The sequence below is a fragment of the Haliotis rubra genome, unplaced genomic scaffold, assembly GCF_003918875.1.
Source record: "Haliotis rubra isolate DU_JTF1 unplaced genomic scaffold, ASM391887v1 Scf388, whole genome shotgun sequence".
NCBI lineage: Eukaryota > Metazoa > Mollusca > Gastropoda > Lepetellida > Haliotidae > Haliotis > Haliotis rubra.
In genome coordinates this window covers 424,699-445,008 of record NW_025767066.1, presented here as the reverse complement: position 1 = coordinate 445,008, position 20,310 = coordinate 424,699, and the positions used below count along the sequence as shown (strand labels likewise).

Sequence of the window (20,310 nt, the reverse complement as noted above, 5' to 3'; positions counted from 1 at the left end):
TGCAGGAAGATGTGAGATTCCAATATTATTTTTGCAACTGCTTCCTTGTATGAAGTAAGGACAAAATCACAATATGGTTTTACTTGGGGTATTAGCTAACTCTAAATACAGAGAGTGAGTGAGGTAACTAATGCATCCCTCAACCAATTTTCAGCATTTTTGAAACAATGGACACCTTGACAGATATATTGTTGTTCCAACATGGCCAGTTACTTACATGTAGGTTATGCATCATGACTGTCCTGTCTCCAGACCCGCTGAATACAAAGTGGGCTGATGACTGAAACAGCAGGAAGAAATATACTGAAATTATTCATAACGAATAGGTTGTCACTGACTATGAGGTGGAGTGTTATACTCATATCTTTCAGTAAACAGTTCCAGAAGATTATGTCAACAGTCATGATCTCTACAAGATTAAAGCAGCAATAAGTGAGCGAACAATAAATTTCAGAGGTGAATCAGCATTCATGTTTCTTGGAAGGGCTATTCGCTAAAACTAAGAAACAGACTAGACAGAAGGGGAGGGGAGAAGTAGAGAGGGAGAGGGAGAGAGAGAGATGATGGTTCAAAATGAAAGTAGGTGGCTTGACAAATAACAGATACCCTTGATAACTGACATCCTATTGATTAAATTACATTCTTTGTGTGACTATACACTGATGTCTTCATCAAAATTTGTTAATGATAACACACCAAACTGACAACCTCAATGTCAACAAAATCATTATTAAGGTACTGGAAACCTATTCTGCCCAGTCAATTTTCGGTGTTTAATTCCAATTCTAGTGTTGAATGTGTAAAGGTAACTGAGTGCCAGCATATCATGTTTCATATTTGTTACAGCACATTTCTGGCCGGATATACTCACCATAACAGAGAAGGAGGTTTTTTTGTGTCCCCCTAGTATTCTGACGGGCAGCCCACTTCGAGCATCACAAACAGAGATTGTGGTGTCCTGTGCAGACACACAGATGAGTTTACTGCCTCCTTCTCTCGCAGAGGAGATACAGTGTATAGCCTGGTAGGCACACTGGAACGAGTCTTTATGGCGGTGGTTCTGGCAAAAGATGATTTCAATCACTATGGCACAATAACTCTGTAATTGGTATACATAAACAAGAGAGAAAACATTTCTGGGCAGTCAGTTAACTTCTGTGTTTGTACATTTTTCAAAACAATCATTGTGATTCTCGGGTCATCGGCAACATTTCAGTGTGATCACCAGATCCATGATCTGAAGACAAGCATAGAATGCTTTGGATCTGACCCAGTAAATCCAAAAGGTTATTCAGCATTATCATCTAACATAATGGCTTCATTAGCCCCACAAGACAAGTGTTTTTTCCAAAGTCTCACCTTGACCTCAAACACCTCCACAGAACCTGACATCAGCCCCACATACAGTGTCCCTGCATCGTAGTGCATACATTTGATCTCCTCCGACAACTCAAATGTCTGGACAATATGTGGAGTCTGTCAATAAAGCAAAATAGTCATCAATACAATTTGACAATATCAGACATCAATAATCTATATTGCCGTCTTTACTTGATATATGAAGCCTAGTATTGTGTGGTTCAAAGCATGGAGATAGCAGTGAAGTCTCTTTCTCTGTTGTAGTTTAAGGCTCCTGTCACTAGCCTTATTAAGTCTGATTTGTTCGGCCAAAACAAGTGACCCTCCAATAACCATTGCTCCCGCTCAATTCCAAAATCCACACATAACACACACAGATGCTCTCAGACATTTACCACTTTGGGGTAAACCCATGAACACAGGACAAGCACCATAACACAATCAGGGCTAACTGGGATTTGAACCCACAATCTTTCTAGCGTGGCCATGATATGCAGCTCAGCTGCCCAATCAAGTGCCAAAAAATGAAACTAGAGAACTTTGGTCTTCATGCCACTCAATGTTAAGTTGAGGCACACAACAACCACTACTGGTGGCTGTCCAAGAAATTGGTCTTACAGTATATTAAATCCAGGGATTATCTTCTAAAGGTCCATACACTGGTTAGATTTGGCTATTTCAAAATGTCTGCATTAGGTATTTATATGATATGTAATGGCTATTTGTTAAAAAGTACTGCAAGTTATATACATGAGTGCTCTCTTTCTATTCACCTGTAGAGAGAGCTTGACAGTAGGAACACAGCTAGCATCTGTCTAATGGGTTTGACAGTGGAAAATGAGAGCATGAAAACAGCGGGGTCCAGCGATTACTTTGTCCCCTTGATAAATTCAAACATCCATGAATAATTAGCGCTTTAGTTTCAGAGAAATCGGAAATAACTATTCATCCCATGCCCCAAATGAAACTCTACAAAAAAACACTACTTCCCACAACCTGTCTCATACAGATGATGTCATTCCCAAACAGTGACAGTGCAAGACATCTGGTTATGTTCAGTTAATCGTTGGTGAACATAAAACAATCAGAGATTTAAGTGGCATTCACCATTGGCAAATCTCTGACCAGTATTGTTATTTTTGTGTGAAGCAGCAAGAACTGTCAGTGAACTGACCTTGGCATTGAAGAGCAGCAGCTGGAATGAAACCCCACCAGCATAGATACAGTCCTCCTTTCCTGGTACAGCAACCACTGACATGCACTGCACAGAGTGATAGCTACAGTTGTACACCATATCCTTCACTCCTGCCTGGAAGAGAATACAAAAGTTAGTTCATGCCACTGTGGCCAGCATATAAGGAAAATCAACCAAGTAATTAGTGAAACCATACAAATGTGGTGATCAGTAATTTAGTTGCTAATTAATCTTATCAGCTATGTAAATTTTGTTCCACCTCATGAACAGTTTGGTTTCCTCCAATTGTTACAGCATCATTACCAAAATCTACTCCTGCTGTTAATTCTTTTGATGCATACCTTCATGTGTTAATTTATCCCTATTAGGTTAGATGTATACAAGTCTGTTCTGCGCTGTAGTACTTCACTCTTGCTTGACAGCGGTATAGGAAGCTATACCTTCATGTGTTAATTTATCCCTGTTAGGTTAGATGTATACAAGTCTGTTCTGCGCTGTAGTACTTCACTCTTGCTTGACAGCGGTATAGGAAGCTATACCTTCATGTGTTAATTTATCCCTGTTAGGTTAGATGTATACAAGTCTGTTCTGCGCTGTAGTACTTCACTCTTGCTTGACAGCGGTATAGGAAGCTATACCTTCATGTGTTAATTTATCCCTGTTAGGTTAGATGTATACAAGTCTGTTCTGCGCTGTAGTACTTCACTCTTGCTTGACAGCGGTATAGGAAGCTATACCTTCATGTGTTAATTTATCCCTGTTAGGTTAGATGTATACAAGTCTGTTCTGCGCTGTAGTACTTCACTCTTGCTTGACAGCGGTATAGGAAGCTATACCTTCATGTGTTAATTTATCCCTGTTAGGTTAGATGTATACAAGTCTGTTTGACAGCCGGTATGCTGTAGTACTTCACTCTTGCTTGACAGCGGTATAGGAAGCTATACCTTCATGTGTTAATTTATCCCTGTTAGGTTAGATGTATACAAGTCTGTTCTGCGCTGTAGTACTTCACTCTTGCTTGACAGCGGTATAGGAAGCTATACTGAAATGCTCCATAATACAATCAAGAAGTTTCCATTCATAAAGTATCCAACCTTTCTTATTATTCATCAACCATTAAAATGCCAGTCAAACAGATCAGTGTGAAGTCAGTACTTACCGTGTATTACCGTAGATAAGCTGACCCCAAAACTTGACCCTTAAAATCAGTGTCAAAATGGTATCTTTTGTGGATATATTTCTCTGGGTTAAATAATAGTATTCTGTATTATATTTTACTGATGACTGCGTCAGAATTCATCCCGTTATATTATTGTGCATGTTTGAACTTGATCACCGGGAAATGTGTGCACAGCTGATTGCTGTTTCCGGCTCAAATACACACGGTAATCCTAATCCCTGCAAGTAATACAATGCCCAGCAAACACAACTTAGAACTTAAAAGGTAAATAATCTTGTCCAGTGATGTTTAATTGCAAATTTGACGTCTTTACTGACAAAGTCGTCTTCTGTTGTTTGTTCACGAGAAGTGATATGATGTTGTTTTCTTACCCCTGGAAAAAAGTTTGATGAAAGCGTAACCCATAGATAAGTCGACCCCCTTCTACAGACTGCTTTTTATGGTCCTCAAAATTCGGCTTATCTACGGTAATATATGGTAGCTTTGTTTACATTTTAAAACAAGTCCTGTTTTCTGAGCACTGCATTCATTTTAACACCTGATTTTTGTGCTAAATTTCAAAGAGACACTTGGTTTTGGTGACATAGACAATTTGTTATTTTATTGTAAATGTATAAGGGATTCATGTAAGGAAACTGAGTTTGAATCATACTTGATGTAACAGGCATACAATAACACTGATTTTATAAACACTCAGCAATATGGCGGAAAATAAACTTCTGTGTTTGTACATTTTCCAAAACAATCGGTGTGATTCTTGGGTCATCGGCAACATTTCAGAGTGATCATCAGTGATTTAAAATATATATATATACACGTGATCACCAATATCTTTTACAAAAATTAAATTCTCAGAGTAAATATTCAATATTTACATTTCAAAACAGAATCACTATAATGCCATGAATGGCAATTTAGTAATGTGTCAGTCAGTCCCGAGATTTACGATGCATATAGTTTTCAGTAATTTTGCCCTCACTGCAATGAGTGGATGATATCACAAAAGGGGGAATATCCCACAGAATTAAAAACTGAAAAGTGCATATATTTTGGTCATGTATTGATGCATCCTGCACCCTGGTTATACTGCCCTTGGTTATAATGCCACCCTGGACATAATGCCATGTTTTTGCCAGAATGGATTTCCTGTCTATATATAATACCCTGGTTATAATGCCAATGGTTTTGGGAACAATTTCCCCTGGTAAAATGTCAATTATATTGGCTGCATGTAGTATATATACCTTAATTGGTTAACTGGCATTTTCTCCTGGACAAATGGTGGCATTAGAACCAGGGTATACAGTATTTGAATACGTTCTTGAAACCACAACATCAAAACAGTATGGAACTGCTGATGGCCAGGCACCATGAGGGTTAACAGCCAGCTGCACATCGAGACACAATAACTACATACCACTGTACCTCCACCACGTGAAATGGGTCTTATAAGGTCTAATGATGTCATACATTTACCGGTTGGCACCAGTGATGTCATATTTCATTGGACATAAGCCATGGTGTGTTTATCATCGAAATGAGTAAAACAACAGATTATATAAAAGTGATATCTGTACTGTTTTGGCTATGGAACTACTACATAAATACTTTTTTGAAAAAGTGCAATACAAAATGAGTTATTTTCATGTAAAGTTGCCCTTTAAATAACATGCGTCACACAAAAATGTTTCTGTTTGCATCTGAAACATTATTTGATTCTGTCGGCAATAATGACCGGTTACATTACCCCCATGGCCCCCTTGCAACAGGTTCCTTGTACATGGTTGGAAACAATGGCATACAACAAAGCTCACAATAAATAATGTGATCGAGTGTCAGATTTAGAGAGATTGATTTATATGATTGTCGCCAAATGTATATGACAGAAGCTTTGTTTTAAGTCACCTTGCCAAATAATGTTGTAATTACAAGTACCACACTGTCACTGCTCACCCACATGGTACAGCAACAGAAGAAATGGTGAATATATAACAGGACTCATATTTGCTCTAAGGATTGTGCTAACAGCACTCAGAAGCAGTACAATCTTCATCTGTGACTGTCCAAATCTCATTTGATAATGTGCTATGTGAATTTACTGCTTTTGATTTCACGGAAGTTAGATCCAATGTCAGGGAGTTGAGGTAAAGCTTGTAAGGATACAATAATTCAGGTAAACTGCTATTATCATAATTATATGGGTATATATATACAGCGCTCCATCCATCTACATGAATGCTCAAAGCGATTTGTTCCCCTCGATCACTGGATGCCATTCTCAAAGGCACATCCCATTTTCAATCTCAACTCCCCTGGGGACCATACACCACATCACCCCATACCCTCTCATGGAATTTTAAGCCTTGGTGTTATTGTCTGCTGATCAGATTTTACAGTTCAAAGGTAGGGCTCTTCTTATTATTTTCATACTAATGTACAATGTTTGCCTGTGTACGAATAGGCTTGACGTTTTTTCAAAACCCATTACAATAATTACATGATGATCTATTGTGAGGTATATAAAGAAAGGCAAAGTGAACACAAATGTTTATAGTGGTCCAAATTAAGCATTGAAGTCAAGGGTGACTTGTCACAACCCTAACATTGAAATAGTATGATTAAAAATATGCAGGAGAAATTGTGTGATAAACGTTTATTTTCTTGCTAATCACACAGACACACAACTTTATAATTAAGACAAGCCATCATCTGCGTATTTATAATGTTTGCATGAAGCAACACACCTCGTCAAGGAGTGAATAAACACAATTGTCCAAGAAGGTATGAGGTACAAAAAGACAATCTTCCTCGACTTCATACTTATGTTCATTTGATTTGACTAGAGTAAATTCAGTCCAATTTTCTTTCACGAATAACTGTTACCTCTGGCAAATCCATCTGTGAAATGGCAAGCCTATTTCAACTCATTCTGTACACATACAACTTCCACTCATCCTGTTCCATAAGAGTCTGCTTTACCCCAAACAAAAACATCAATTCACATTATTCTCAGCACACACAATCTGATCACTGCCTTGAAAGAAACCTTAACTGTCAGAGAATGGATACATATCCATACTTTGACTGATGAGTTATATTTGTTGAAGATTAAATGACAGCATATTGCCTTCATGATCTAAATAGCATGTGCCAACGGTCCAGTGGTGACTCGTCCCAATGTCCCATGTGTAAAATGAATCAGACAATTTACCAAAGTTTATGTTAACTATTTTAAATATGTTCGTAGAAGCAAATACATTAAAACAACATAATAGGACATAATATACCTGGTGAAATAATTGCTTAAGATACACGTTCTTCCAATCATGATACAATTTTTTTTTAAGCTTCACATGGATTGTTTTTAACTAATCACAAAAGGATTGGAACAAAATATATGTAAACAAGTGATTGCTAATTGCAGCTTAGTTTACAATATAAATGTACATAAAATTATTTATCACTGCTTATAAAACAATGCCCAGCATAACAGGAACTACAAGTGAAATGGTAAACTATTATGCCCAGTGATAATTTAATAGCAAACTTTCCATTTTAAAAAAGTCTGTTGTTTGTTAACCTCTGATGAATTAACATAGTTCTGACTGGGCACAATACACAAAATAGCAGTTATACTATGCACAAGGAAATAAGATTTGACCTGGCCTACATTCCATGTTATGAATGTATGGTCATGCATGGACTCCAAGACCAGCATCAAGGATGACTGTACCTACCTTGAGGTGATATCTGTGAATATCATTTCCCTGGTAACACACATATATGTGGTTCTTGAACACCTGCAGACAGGTGACGGGGTCTGAGGGGCCAATGTATGTCACACCTGACGGGCTGCCAGCTTCACATGGAGGTGACTCAGGTGCTTTCCCTGCATCACCAGCCAGCTGTATCCTCTGTCTGTAAATATACAGACCAGTCAGTCAGTTGCAGCCATCAAACAAATGTACAAACATACTCAGCTCTGCATTCAGTATCAAAACACATAAAGAATAATGATAAAATACTTTGCATGGCATGTTTTTTTTTTTGTATGCATGTACTTTGTGAAGTATACGAGACAAATGGTGCATACACAATGCTGTATACAACGGGTTAAGCAATAACTATGAATACAGCAAATACCAAACGAGTTTGGTTTTACACCGCTTTTAGCAATATTCCAGCACTATCACGGCGGGGGACACCAGAAATGGGCTTCACACATTGTACCCATGTGGGGATTCGAACCCGGGTCTTCGGCGTGACGAGCCAACGCTTTAACCATTAGGCTACCCCACCGCCCAATGTTTCTTTCAAAGAATATGAGTATTAGACACAGGGAAGGTTGCTTCATGGCCTAGTTTTTAGATCACACATGAAATTCAAGCTACAGAATTGAATGCATATTTTTAAAATGTGTTCACAGCTGAAAGAAAGTTTTGTAATTTGCATATATCAACAAACTTATGCCCAGATTTCCGTAACACAATAGCTGCAATAATTTTGAAGCAATGTATGTTGAGAACGTACTTCTTAAATACAAAACAGGTTACCAAGTGATTGGGTTCAGATTTAAACCCCTGGTCTGTTACAATTCAGAAACTTTAGGTTAGTGGCATACCATGCATCTTCACTTGACATCCCAAAGATATAAACTTTTTCTTCAGGCATTCATAAAGTTGTTTTTTTGCCTTTGGCAAGAGAGTCATGCTATCAACAATAATATACATGAATGCTTGATTAAATACACATAAGCACAATTCAATATTCCTTGTTACACTGACAATAAATATATCAATAATAACTGATCTTTCTTATATACGCTTTTAAGGGTAAATTGTTTTCCATTAATTGAAACTGCAAATCTAACTACAACTACAAACAAAAACACAAAACTGCAAACTCAAACTCCAAAGCCTTAATATATCACAAGTCATTGGCCACTTACAAGAGTGGGTCATCATCAGGATTTCCCATCACATCCACATTGTTCCCGAGGAACTTCAGCTTGAATTTGTTCTTCAAATTGTTCAATCTCCCTCTTGATATCAGCAATATTGTTATCCAAAGAACCTTGTTCCAGATCGGAATTATTATCCCTTTGGTTGAATACAAGCTGTTGTTTAAGAGTTGACAGTTTGGGCACAGTATCTTCCTCTTGGGAGTTATTATCAGAACTGGAATCAAACCAGTATGTTCTTCTATTGGCCAAGATATCTCTCTCTTTCTTAGTTTTTTCTCTTTTTCCTCCCTGGAGATGGTGGTCCATTTGTGTCTATTTTTGTTCTGTCAGGAACAAGAACTACACGAGGTTGTTCTTGTTCCTGCACCAGTGCCTCCTGCTGCTGTACCACCTGAACCAGACCATCTTGATCAGCCATCTCTTGTGCTTCATCATCCTCATTTAACCTATTGGCTGCTTGTCTCTCAAGCTCCAATTTCTGCAAAACAACTGAGCACTGTTTAAGTACTCGTCCTGGTGTGTTGTCAGATTCAGGACTCTCAGTTCTAACAAAATCTTCTTCCCTCAAGGTACGATCCCCATCTGATGCTTCTCTTTCAATTGTTTCCAGAGACATTCTTCTGTTGCCTGTCTGACAGTACCGTCTGATCTTCTCCCCCCAGGGAGCTGTTGCTGGCCATGCTCCCATTCTGTTCCCACTCATCTCTTGGAGTGGAGTCCTTCCCACTGTTATTACCATTCAGGTCCAGGTCCATCAAATGGATGTCTGTTGCTGTGTGATTTGATGACTTCTGACTATTTTCTGAGTTCCTCCTTGTTTGCAATGATACAGATTGAAATTTATCAGATACACCTTGTCTGTCAAGCATAACATAAGACATGTTGTTCAAACTGCCCAGGTTACCCAAGTCTGCTGCAAGTTTTTTCAAAACTGCAGCTGTTTCCACACCTCCACTAATACTACCAAGATAAGTCATTGGAACTGACTGTGACCGTTTACCTGCATCTCCATCACTGGATTCAGAAACTGTTTTTGTTGTGCCAGAGTTAACAGTCTGAAGCTCCGATTCAGAGATCCTTCTTTGGCCTGAAGAATCAGACACAAACCCTGAAGTTATTGAATCCTTTGGCTGTTTATCAAAGGGGGATTTAGAGCAGATGTCAGCAACTGGGGGACTTGCTAAAATGTTTTTGATAGTTGAATTTGTTGAGCCACATAAATCTGGTGTAAGTACAGTTGGTTCTGTCGCATGTTTTTCCCCACTGCCACCTCCGCCTGCATCTACATATTGTGTTCTCCTGAGGGCGGATCCTGTCACTGAGGTCAAACGGTCAGCCAGTGGAGACCAAGTTGAAAAGGAAGCCAAACGATCCGTATCAGAAAAGGTTTCTGCACAAGGAATAGATGTTTGAAAACAATTTGTCACATTCACAACTGTGCTGGAAGAATCCACTGAAGTTCTGACCAAAGTTTCATCAGACGATGAATCAACCTTTGTTCCACCTTTCCCAGAGGTAAATGAATTGGAGACCAAATGGTCTTCAGAAGTGATGATAACAGGACTGGACTCTACACTGTCCAACAAGGATTGGGTATTTATCAAAACTGCTGCAAGTTGGGCTGACTTTGTAACAGATGAGTTAGGCACAAAACTATCAACAACTGCAGCACTCTCACCAACAACACTGCCCTCAGTCAAACTGTGGGATGAGACACATGGGGTTATATCAGGCAGCTCTTGCTTAACTGAAACCAAACTTAGTGAGAGAGAACTAGTGGGCTTGTCCCAGCATGGAGAGGAGTGTGCAGGGTTAGTGTCAACCTCCTTAGTAACTGAGGAAGGGGGAGCAGAAACAGTAGACATGGATACTGGCCTTGAAGCTGTGTCTGCTTGCGATGAGGCTTCTGTTTGTTGATCCAGGAGTCTTGAAGAATGGATATCCGGGTGATAAGGATCTATCCTGATGTTAGAGTCTGGCTTAGCCTGACTTGTTGATGTTACACAGTCTGTGACAATGTCGATGTCCATAGATTCGGATGACAGTAGGCTTCGTGTTGTGGTCATGACATTCCCGGTGGCTGCATGGATTGGAGGGGAAAGCTGAGTGGTGTGCAGAGGAGATTCCAGTGATTGATGTCCCATCAGTTCTGTATGAACAGAATCAGTAAATGTCATTACAAACAAGCTGAGGTATATGGCTGTTGTATAATATAAGCCCAGTGGTTAAGGCGAAATCAGAATCAGTAGAACAGGACTGACTGACTGATTGAGTTTGGTTTTAAGCCGCTTTTAGCAATATTCCAGCAACATCACGGCAGTGGACACCAGAAATGGGCTTCACACATTGTACCCATGTGGGGATTTGAACCCGGGTTTTCGGCGTGACGAGCCAACGCTTTAACCACTAGGCTACCCCACCACCCCAGTAGAACAGGAAGTGACCTATGTTCCGTCCCAACATACATCAAAACTACAAATTCTCAAAGTATTATTGTTTCAATCTTGATGTTACGCTTATTTCATACATATAAGTATCACACACTTAGAGCATGTCCCTGAGTGATATAGATGAGGTGCTATAAAAGTACTCTTATTATTATCATTATTATTAAATAGAAGTGCAGCAGTAGCTGGCAATGAATAATAGAACAATGTTTCCCATTCTAAAAAGCTGAATGATCTTGACCTGTAACCGAAACCTTCACAGGAGTGCCCTACCTCAGAGAAAGGATTTGTATGGTACTAATGATAAATCCATGAATACTTTGAGAAAGTCTTACATTTTAGAGACATTTCAGTCATGACCTGTGATTTTTGACATTATCATTGCCTATGACAACAATAACAACAACAACAAATCACTTGGTTTTTGTGGAATAAGTCAGATGTATGATATCTTCTAATGTTAACATAACTCTTGTTCCACATTCAAGAGAAAGAATGATTCAAGTATTTATCAAAATTATTTTAAAGGGGACATTGACCTTTGACTAAATCGCCAATGACATTTGATGTGGTAGGCTTTGCTAAGAACTATATGAACGCATATTCTTATAGAAAACATTTCTTTACACTTTTCCTGACCCATTCTAATTGCTTATCTCCTTATTCTCCCGTAAGAACAGAATTTTCTTTACCTGAATGAAACCCTTGCCCCGCACAGACACACAAGAAACAAGTGACCAAACGAGCTGACTAAAGTCCGTTTGATTTCATTTTAGACAGATGAATTGCTCACTAACACAAAATCTAATAATTGTAACAAAACCAACTTCTGAACAGTCCCATGAAATCAAAAGACCAACTCTGATGATTTGTATGATAATTTTGGACACCCGAATATAGAATAACAAACGATCATTAGTTTGTTGTCACTTTTTGCTAGTGTTATGAGGGGGGTCCACTTGCTGGTAGAACAGCCAGGTTTGTGAATTGCAAGTGTGAAATTGAGATTTCACTTCACACGCTTGTCCTACCAGCAAGTGGTCCCCCCTCATAAGAAATAGGGAAAAGTGACAATAAAATAATGATCGTTCGTTAAACAACTATTTTATTCGGGTGTCCAAAATTATCATACAAATCATCAGAGTTCGTCTGTCAATTTCATGGGACTGTGCAAATTTGGTTTTGTTGCAATTATTAGATTTTGTGTTAGCGAGCAATTCATCGGTCTAAAATGAAATCAAATGGACTATAGTCACTCTCTCCATTTTAGTATTTATTGGTCTGAAATAATTATTTTAGGAGACAGTTGGGATGGTTAGGTGGAAACTTTAGCATATGAGTCAGGATAAGTACAAATAATATTTTCACTCTCAAAGACATATATGGCTAAGAATGTGTACCAGTCTTTCTTCATAAGAATGGAAAAATAAATGATGTGAATAACTACAGAGGTAGGTTTTTTTTGGACATCTGCAGTAAAATATGTACATGCTTTGTAAGTAATAGACTAAAAATCTTCTTCTTTTTTTTAGATTCTTTAACAAAACCCCTGAATATCAAGATGGATTTCATACAATTTTAAAAATATTTTTACACTTCTTAGTCTGCCAGTTCCTGTCATCCTCTGAGCCGACAATCTCAGAGATGGGTGGAATGTGCAACTGGTAAGTGAGTGAGTGAGTGAGCTTAGTTTTACGCCACACTATTCCAGCTATATGGCGGCAGTCTGTAAATAATCGACTCTGGACCAGACAATCCAGTGATCAACAGCATGAGCATCGATCTGCACAATTGACAACTGCTAATTGAGCTGATGAGGGAGTTTATGGCAATAAAATCCCATAACAGGCTAAGAATCTTAGCAAATGTCCTTGGGGGCCCTGGTCGAAACTGATCCAAGAAACTGATCCAAGAAACATCAAGAACATGAGGCTCACTCACCCTGGTCATTGTCGCAAGAGTCAGTAGAAAGCAAGTTTTCACAGTGATGTTCTCAAAGGATGCAGACTCCAGTAGTTCACACAGTGCTTGTCGAAAGTCAAGTAAGACCACATTTAGCTGGAGGATGGTACTTTTTAGACGGGTTCTCCCAGTGAAAACTCCGGATAACTGCCAAATGAGCAATGTTCAACACAGAGTTGAGGCCAGCAGGGTATGTCACAATAGTCAAACCAACAACGTGATGAGACTGGTGCAGAAATAACAGGCCAGAGGCCTCAAAGTTGACGAAAGAGATATTAATCAAGACGTTTAATGGGATCAGCCACCACTCAAGACAGGGTTGAAGCTCTATTAGAAGGCTGATTGGAATAGTTATGTTGTTCACTTGAACTTGAATGTCAAGGCCATCTATGGCCGACAATTGAGTATGATTGCCGATGATTTTGGAGAAAATGCCAACTTACTGTCGTGGAAATGATATGTAGATGTTGCAAATAGTTTTTACACAAGCGGAATACCGCTGCCTATCGAATCTAGCCCTACATAGGTGATGTCAACATGGCTGGAATAAATAAACGAATTTAAAAGCGAGTTTTGGCTGTCTTGGCTTTGGCGTGGAATTGCAGAGGTAGCTGTTTTATACGTGGTGAAATCTAACTTTGATTGAGGAGGGGGTGATTTCGTCGTTACATCCCTTTCCTTTTATATAGTACTAGGGTAGGGTCTATATACCTATATATGTCTTTCTAACACTGTTTTTAAGCGCTACACACCCCTGTGGAAGGAACTGACAATGAGCTGGACGGATGGGTACATGGAGGAAAAGCATCCCGGAGATAGAGACCAACTAGAAAATCCCTTGTAGGATCCAGTGATGGACAGGGTTGATTGGAAGCATCTAAAAAACATGGAGATCACCATATTGTAGATCATACACATCTCCTTGAAACCTCTCTTGGTGACCAAGAAAGAAGGGGAACATAGGCCCTGCGTAACGTCCAGAGGCTCCACGACTCCTTTGGCAAACAGAATGTCGATGTTGGCCCAAGGAGCTGGGATCTCCAGCGGTAGTTAACAAGTCTCAGAAGGTCGAGTTGCAAGCTGGGGAAGAAGCTTGAAGCTGCAGACTGAAACTGGTCTGCAAGATATTGGTGACAGATGGGCTGTAGTATATCAGGGACGCATCCCACCCAAGAAGCTTCCTCTGTAGGGCATCTTGTGCCTTCATATGGGACTTGTGTTGAGGACTGGCCCCTCTGGTAACGACTCCAACGTTTCCCAATATAGGACCTTCCCTGAGACATGGCATAGGACAGGAGTCTATCCATAGTACTGAGGAGCTGAAACTCCTGTTGACTCATATCCCATGCCTCAGCCTATTTGGCTACATGCAGAATCTGATGATCGGAAATTGTGGATCCTCACCACAGCAGGTGCACCATTTCAGTCCTGAAGGAGGGATCCCAGGTTGATTGCTTATGCAATGACTGACTGACTGAATTTGGTTTTACGCCGCCGCTTTTAGCAATATTCCAGCAACATCACGGCGGGGGACACCAGAAATGGGCTTCACACATTGTGCCCATGTGGGGAATCGAACCCGGGTCTTCGGCGTGATGAGCCAACGCTTTAACCACTAGGCTACCCCACCGCCCTGATAGGAAAACACTTATTTATACCAATTTATACTTATTTATACCAATGAAACTGATGGAATGTACTTGTGGTGGAAAATACCGCCCCACTTATGCAATGGTGATGGACCCAAGACAATACTGAAGATGAGTAGACAACTGCCAATCCAGTCCTGATAAGAGCTGTTGATTTACCACTCTAACTTACTCTAAGGCTTTTGTCATGGTGCAGGCTGCAGCATCAGTATTGGGGTATTGAAGCGCTGATGTTCCCACAACATCATCACTGGGTGCAGAGGCGATGGTGAAGTCCATGGCACCATCCAAAGATCGAGTAATACCAGCAATTAATGGATCCCAAGGGAGATCATCCATCGATCAATGGAATCCATTACCCTGTGCTGCATCTGTAGGGAAGTGCCTTGTCCATTCTAAGCATGGGGCAGAAGATCAACAAGCCATCAGGGCGTCTGCAGTTGTCAAAGCCCTATCCGGGAATGACACATCATAATCAGGAATAAACTCTCTTTCATCATCAGTAGGGTAAGGATCCGCCTGGCGCATGTGACAACACTGCAGGCTGGCGATGAGGGAGAGGAGATACTTTATCAAAATGCTGATCCGTGAGGTAGCGAGGCCCCCTACAAGCACAAATCACAAAGGGAAGAAGAGGTGGGGTACCAAGCAGGCACCCGAGGCAGGCATCAACTATGAAATGAAGAAGGGGATGTGACAGATTAGCATCCATCTGGTGATGGTGCTTTGATTCATGGGAAGGAGATGGAAAGCACTTGTGACAATGAGCAGGCAGGCACAGACATCAGACTATCAGAGGAACCACGGGAATGGGCAAATGTTGAGAGATGGCGAGGCTGGAACGACTCATCTGGACAATACTGTAGGATATGACCCAAGAACAACTGTACAAATATGGGTCTAATAAATCAGTCAAAGGTCTCCGAAGAGCACTGGTGTTGATGGTGTAAATACAACAGTGTTGAAGCAGGCACCGCTGTCGTTGGTGGGGAGGCATTGTCTATTATAGTCCGTTTGGCTCAAAAGCGGACCGATGAATTGAACGATCTAACTCGAAAACTGACAAAACATATAATACTCAATGAAACGCCAATCATAATAACAACATTAGACCAACTCTGAGTTTTTAGCAGAATTTATGTCCTAAAAATCCAAAGTTTTTTTAACAAACTATCATTAAAATATTTACACAGTTCACTATTTGGTACAAGGGAGGAATGCAGAAAAAGGGACAGCCAGGTGTGCAAGAACAGATGGATACGGCACAGCTCAGGTAAATGAATCAATAGCTTTGTCGACACTTGTGCATGTGCTCCGTGTACACCTGGCTGTTCCTGTCTGATGTTTTGATCATGATCAGCATTTCATTGAGTATTATATGTTTATCAGTTTTCAAATTAGATTGCAATTCATCCGTCTGCTTTTGAGCCAAACGTACTATACCGAGGTGGAGAATCCGCTGACAATGAAGAAGATGCTTTTCTTGTTTTAACAATACCGTCTTGTAACAGTTAAAATTGGTAAAAGGTAAGCCAATGCAAAGAGAGCAACAATCAGCAACAGTACAATTTGGACGGCAAGATGGACAATGTAAAGGAGGATCCTTTCACAACTAAGGCTTTTTGAATCAAAGGCATTGCTTAGCATACATTCTGTAAGAATAGCAAATAATGTATGAGGATATTGGTTTACAGAACCAAGACGTTTTGCACGAGGTACAAAGAATATTTTTGCTAAAAATTAGCAAATTTTGAGCCAAAGGCCTTCAAACATAGGAAAAAATTACAGGTTCACTGATAGTATTTAAAAACTACAGTGAAAACAGTACATGAAATGCACCACTCAAACCATGAGTTGAAGCAAATCCTAAAATGGTAAACATATACGGAGTCGACACAAATTCAAAATAAACCTGTAGAGGTTGCAGATTTTTTATGAGAGTCCTCCTTGGGGTACTTATAAGCATTTAAATGTCCATTCTAAATTCCTATGACAGTTATAACTATATTTTGAATAAAAATATTTACAAAACAAAAAATAAACTGTTTGTCTTGTTCAACCTTCAGGGCCCCACTGTCAAGCGCAGGTAACTCTAACCTTGAACCTCGTACCTCACTTTCCATGCTGAACGAAGTCAGACAGAATGTGGGGAGGTGGGTGGCCGTACCCCAAGGAGAACTCTCTTCAAAAGAATCTGCTACCTCTACAAGTTCGTTCGATTCTTTTTCAGGAGAGATCTTCCTTATTACTTATAAGCATTAGACGGACTCTTATAGACCAGAAACCAGAATTGTGTTTGCAACTGTTGAAGGAATTTCCCTAGCCTGGAGGTGAATCTGGAAAATGGTTAAGCCATCCACTGAATCTGGGATAGAAGGTCCGGTCGAAAGGGTAATAGTACAGGAGGCTGAGCCAGAAACCTGGGAATTACCGGAAACCAGCTTTGAGCTGACCGAAGATGTGCAAGCAGCACAAGTAGTCGAGCTGGTTGGGAAGGCCCACAGTATCCTGTCCGTCCACTTGAGCTGCAAGGCATTGTTGGCTATCTCAAAACACTGGAATTTGGTACGTCGCCTAAGAGGCTAACAGACCCACCTGGGAGATGAACAGGCATTACCCGTATGTCATACTGATCACACCAAAGTAGAGACTGCCACACCTCCTGAAGGAGGGACGGAAATATAGTGCCATCTTGCTTCATGATATAGGTCATGGCCTTCTGGTTGTCCATCTCTAGACGAACCACTTGGCCTTGAACCTGCCCGAACACCAACTGGACTGTTCTCAATCCCAGCACATTGATGTGCAGACTGAGATTGACCAGTCGCCCAGAACATCGCCACAACCTGTGAGGGATGCATCTGTTTGAAGGCATCTGGGACTACAGAGGGAGCCCTCTAGATAGGTTCCCAACGTCTGTCCACCAACGCAGTTGAGGAAATAACCACTCCGGCATCTCGACTCGTAGCTTTCCGAGTGGGACAACAGCTGAGTCAGTGCTTGCTGTATAGGTCTCATCCTCAGACGTGCAGCCAAACCACGTCCACTGACCCTGCAATGTTGCCTAGCAACTGGAACCATGTCTGAGCTGAAGCTACAAGGGGACTTTGACAATGCGGTCCCCTGCTCTGTGTTGAATCTCGCTCCCAAGAAAACCAGATCCTGTGTTGGGATGAGTTCTGTTTTCTTGAGATTGATAATCCAGCCAGCTAGAGGACCCACCAAGGGTGACTGAAACATAAACACACTCATCCACCACTGGCGGTTCGAGTAGTGCATCCTCCCTTATCAAGTATGGTCTGCAAAGATCGGGTAGATCGAACCGAGAACAGGTCCCCAACAGGAGAGGATTAACTACCTCACTCACCAGTAATGGTAGAATGCATAACCCCTACCTTACTAGGGGCAAAGGCTTCCCCCAGCAGGCGGAATTCCGCAAGGTTGGGCTCTTGCGCGGGGACAATGACTTGAGGCAATACGGCAGCGATGCGTTCATGTACCTGCCTCAAGGACGACCCGAGAGAGTACGGGACCTCTCCCCTCAACTCCTCTCATCCCTCTGCATATCTTCCTCGATGCGGTCATCGACGATCAAGCTCTTGGTACTGGGGCACATACTACGATCAGTATTTCTACTTTATGCTCCAGTACTGCCAGTTAAGGTGGGGAAGATCAAGCACTGTGTAGCTTCAGGTCAGGTAAAACATAAAAACTCATACACTTATACATATTTCCTAAAGACGAAATATTTTCATCAAACTGATCCAACAAAGAGTATAGCTGCCTAATTGCCTAGTGATCAAAGAAATAATGCTGTTCAGTATTTTTCAGTAAATCCCCAATTTTCAGGTCGCACAGGATTCAGGCATTAGGTATCAAATAGGACAGGTTAAAAAATCAGATACATTTATAAATTTGCTTGCCAAAGAGGTGACAAAATATACTAACGGAAAAAGTAACTGTACATAACATAAAATTGTATAAAATATAAGTTATTTGAAATGTTATGAAAATAACTCTAAATAAACATGTAGCAAAGCACTTTGCACGGAATTTGATGTCACGTATCGCCCATGGCACGTGCACTTTAGGTACAATAAACTTACTCACTTTTTGCATGCTTTTTGACACCTGAAGTTCACACACCTGACATTGAAAAGTGAAGAACGATTGATTATTCTCTAGCCTCTGAATGTTGTGGAAAACAAGTTGATTTCAACCTAAACTGCGCATATGCCATGCCCCCAAATGGCCCTAAATGAAGTGGCCAAAGATTTTGGTGTCCATCAAAACACGATCTCATCTCTATGGAAACGTTTTCAACATTATGGCTACACGAGAGATTTGCCTCGGACCGGCCATCCACGCGCGACGTCACATCAGCAAGATAACCACATTTGACTGATCCATCTAAGGAATCGATTCCGGACTGTCAGTTTGACTGCTTGGACCATTCCTGGCTTACTTCCAATCAGTTCCAGGACTGTACGGAACCGACTGAGGGAGCACAACATCCGGCCCCAACAGCCCACAATTCGTTCCAATTTTGTTCCAATGTCACCGACAGGCATGTCTTGCCTGTGCAGAGAGCATCTACAGCACAAGAGACAGGATTGGGATGGTCTTTTGTTTACTGACAAGTCGAGATTTCTTCTGGACAGCTCAGATGGCAGGGCAAGGTTGCACAGATGACGATGCTGAACGGTATGCTGACGCGGGCGTTGTTCAACGTCAACAGTTTGGTAGCGAAAGTGTTATGGTATGGGGCGGCAACACATCTGATGGTCTGACGCAATTTGTCATTGTCAGTGGCAATCTCACTGCGATACAGAGATAAGATTATTGGGTCTCAGACGTAACTTCACGTTTCAGCAAGATAATGCCAGTCCACATGTCGTTTGCGTTGTGACAGATTTAGTGAGACAGAAGAACATTCCAGTACTCCCCTTGCCAGCTGTTTCTCCGGACCCGTTCCCTATTGAGCATGTCTGGGATGAAATGGAGCGACGTTTACGTCAAACCTAGAATCAGCCATTGGCTAAGCTGAATTGGAACAAGCATTGGTTCAAACATGGAACATCATTCCCCAAGCTTTCTTCAATTGCTTAGTGTCATCTATGCATCGTCGTTGTCAAACCTGCATCAACATTAATGGTGGACACACACGATGATGAATTTGTGAACTGACTTTTGACACCACATCTCTTGCATGTCATGATGCCTAGTGTCAAATCATACAGATTTCGATCTTATCCTGACAACAGTTTAACAATGATTAAGGAAAACACCACAAATGATGTTAATATCTTTCTGCATTAAAATATGGCATAACATCAAATAATGCACAGTTTCTTTATTCCGATAGTATATGATTGGGAGTTCAGGTGAGGTCAATCTCTTCCATGTCTTTGTACCTAAATGGTGTGGGATGTTGTTCATAATTGGAAAGTTGTACTGCCACTTGACAACACATTTTACCTCTCAAAACTTTCACTTTTCTCTCCCTGATCTTCTTGTTATCACTAAGGAGCTGGAATGAAACCATGAAAGTTGGC

At 40.7% G+C, this 20,310-nt stretch overlaps 1 protein-coding gene across 2 annotated transcripts in view; it reads right to left on the bottom strand.

Annotated features, from left to right (window-relative positions):
• The window catches only part of LOC124286612 (zinc finger protein 106-like), a 64,110-nt gene that overhangs the window by 30,473 nt on the left and 13,327 nt on the right, over positions 1-20,310 (bottom strand). Inside the window, exons 4-10 of one of the 2 annotated variants that reach the window (XM_046722993.1) lie at positions 20,234-20,285; positions 10,573-10,846; positions 7,472-7,652; positions 2,534-2,668; positions 1,360-1,476; positions 872-1,060; positions 218-280 (exon numbers count right to left, since the gene is read on the bottom strand). In XM_046722993.1, coding sequence (XP_046578949.1) covers positions 218-280; positions 872-1,060; positions 1,360-1,476; positions 2,534-2,668; positions 7,472-7,652; positions 10,573-10,846; positions 20,234-20,285 — 1,011 coding nt within the window. Of the gene's footprint in view, positions 1-217; positions 281-871; positions 1,061-1,359; positions 1,477-2,533; positions 2,669-7,471; positions 7,653-8,707; positions 10,847-20,233; positions 20,286-20,310 lie in introns of those variants that run through there. The other variant, XM_046722992.1, reaches the window with a different exon arrangement.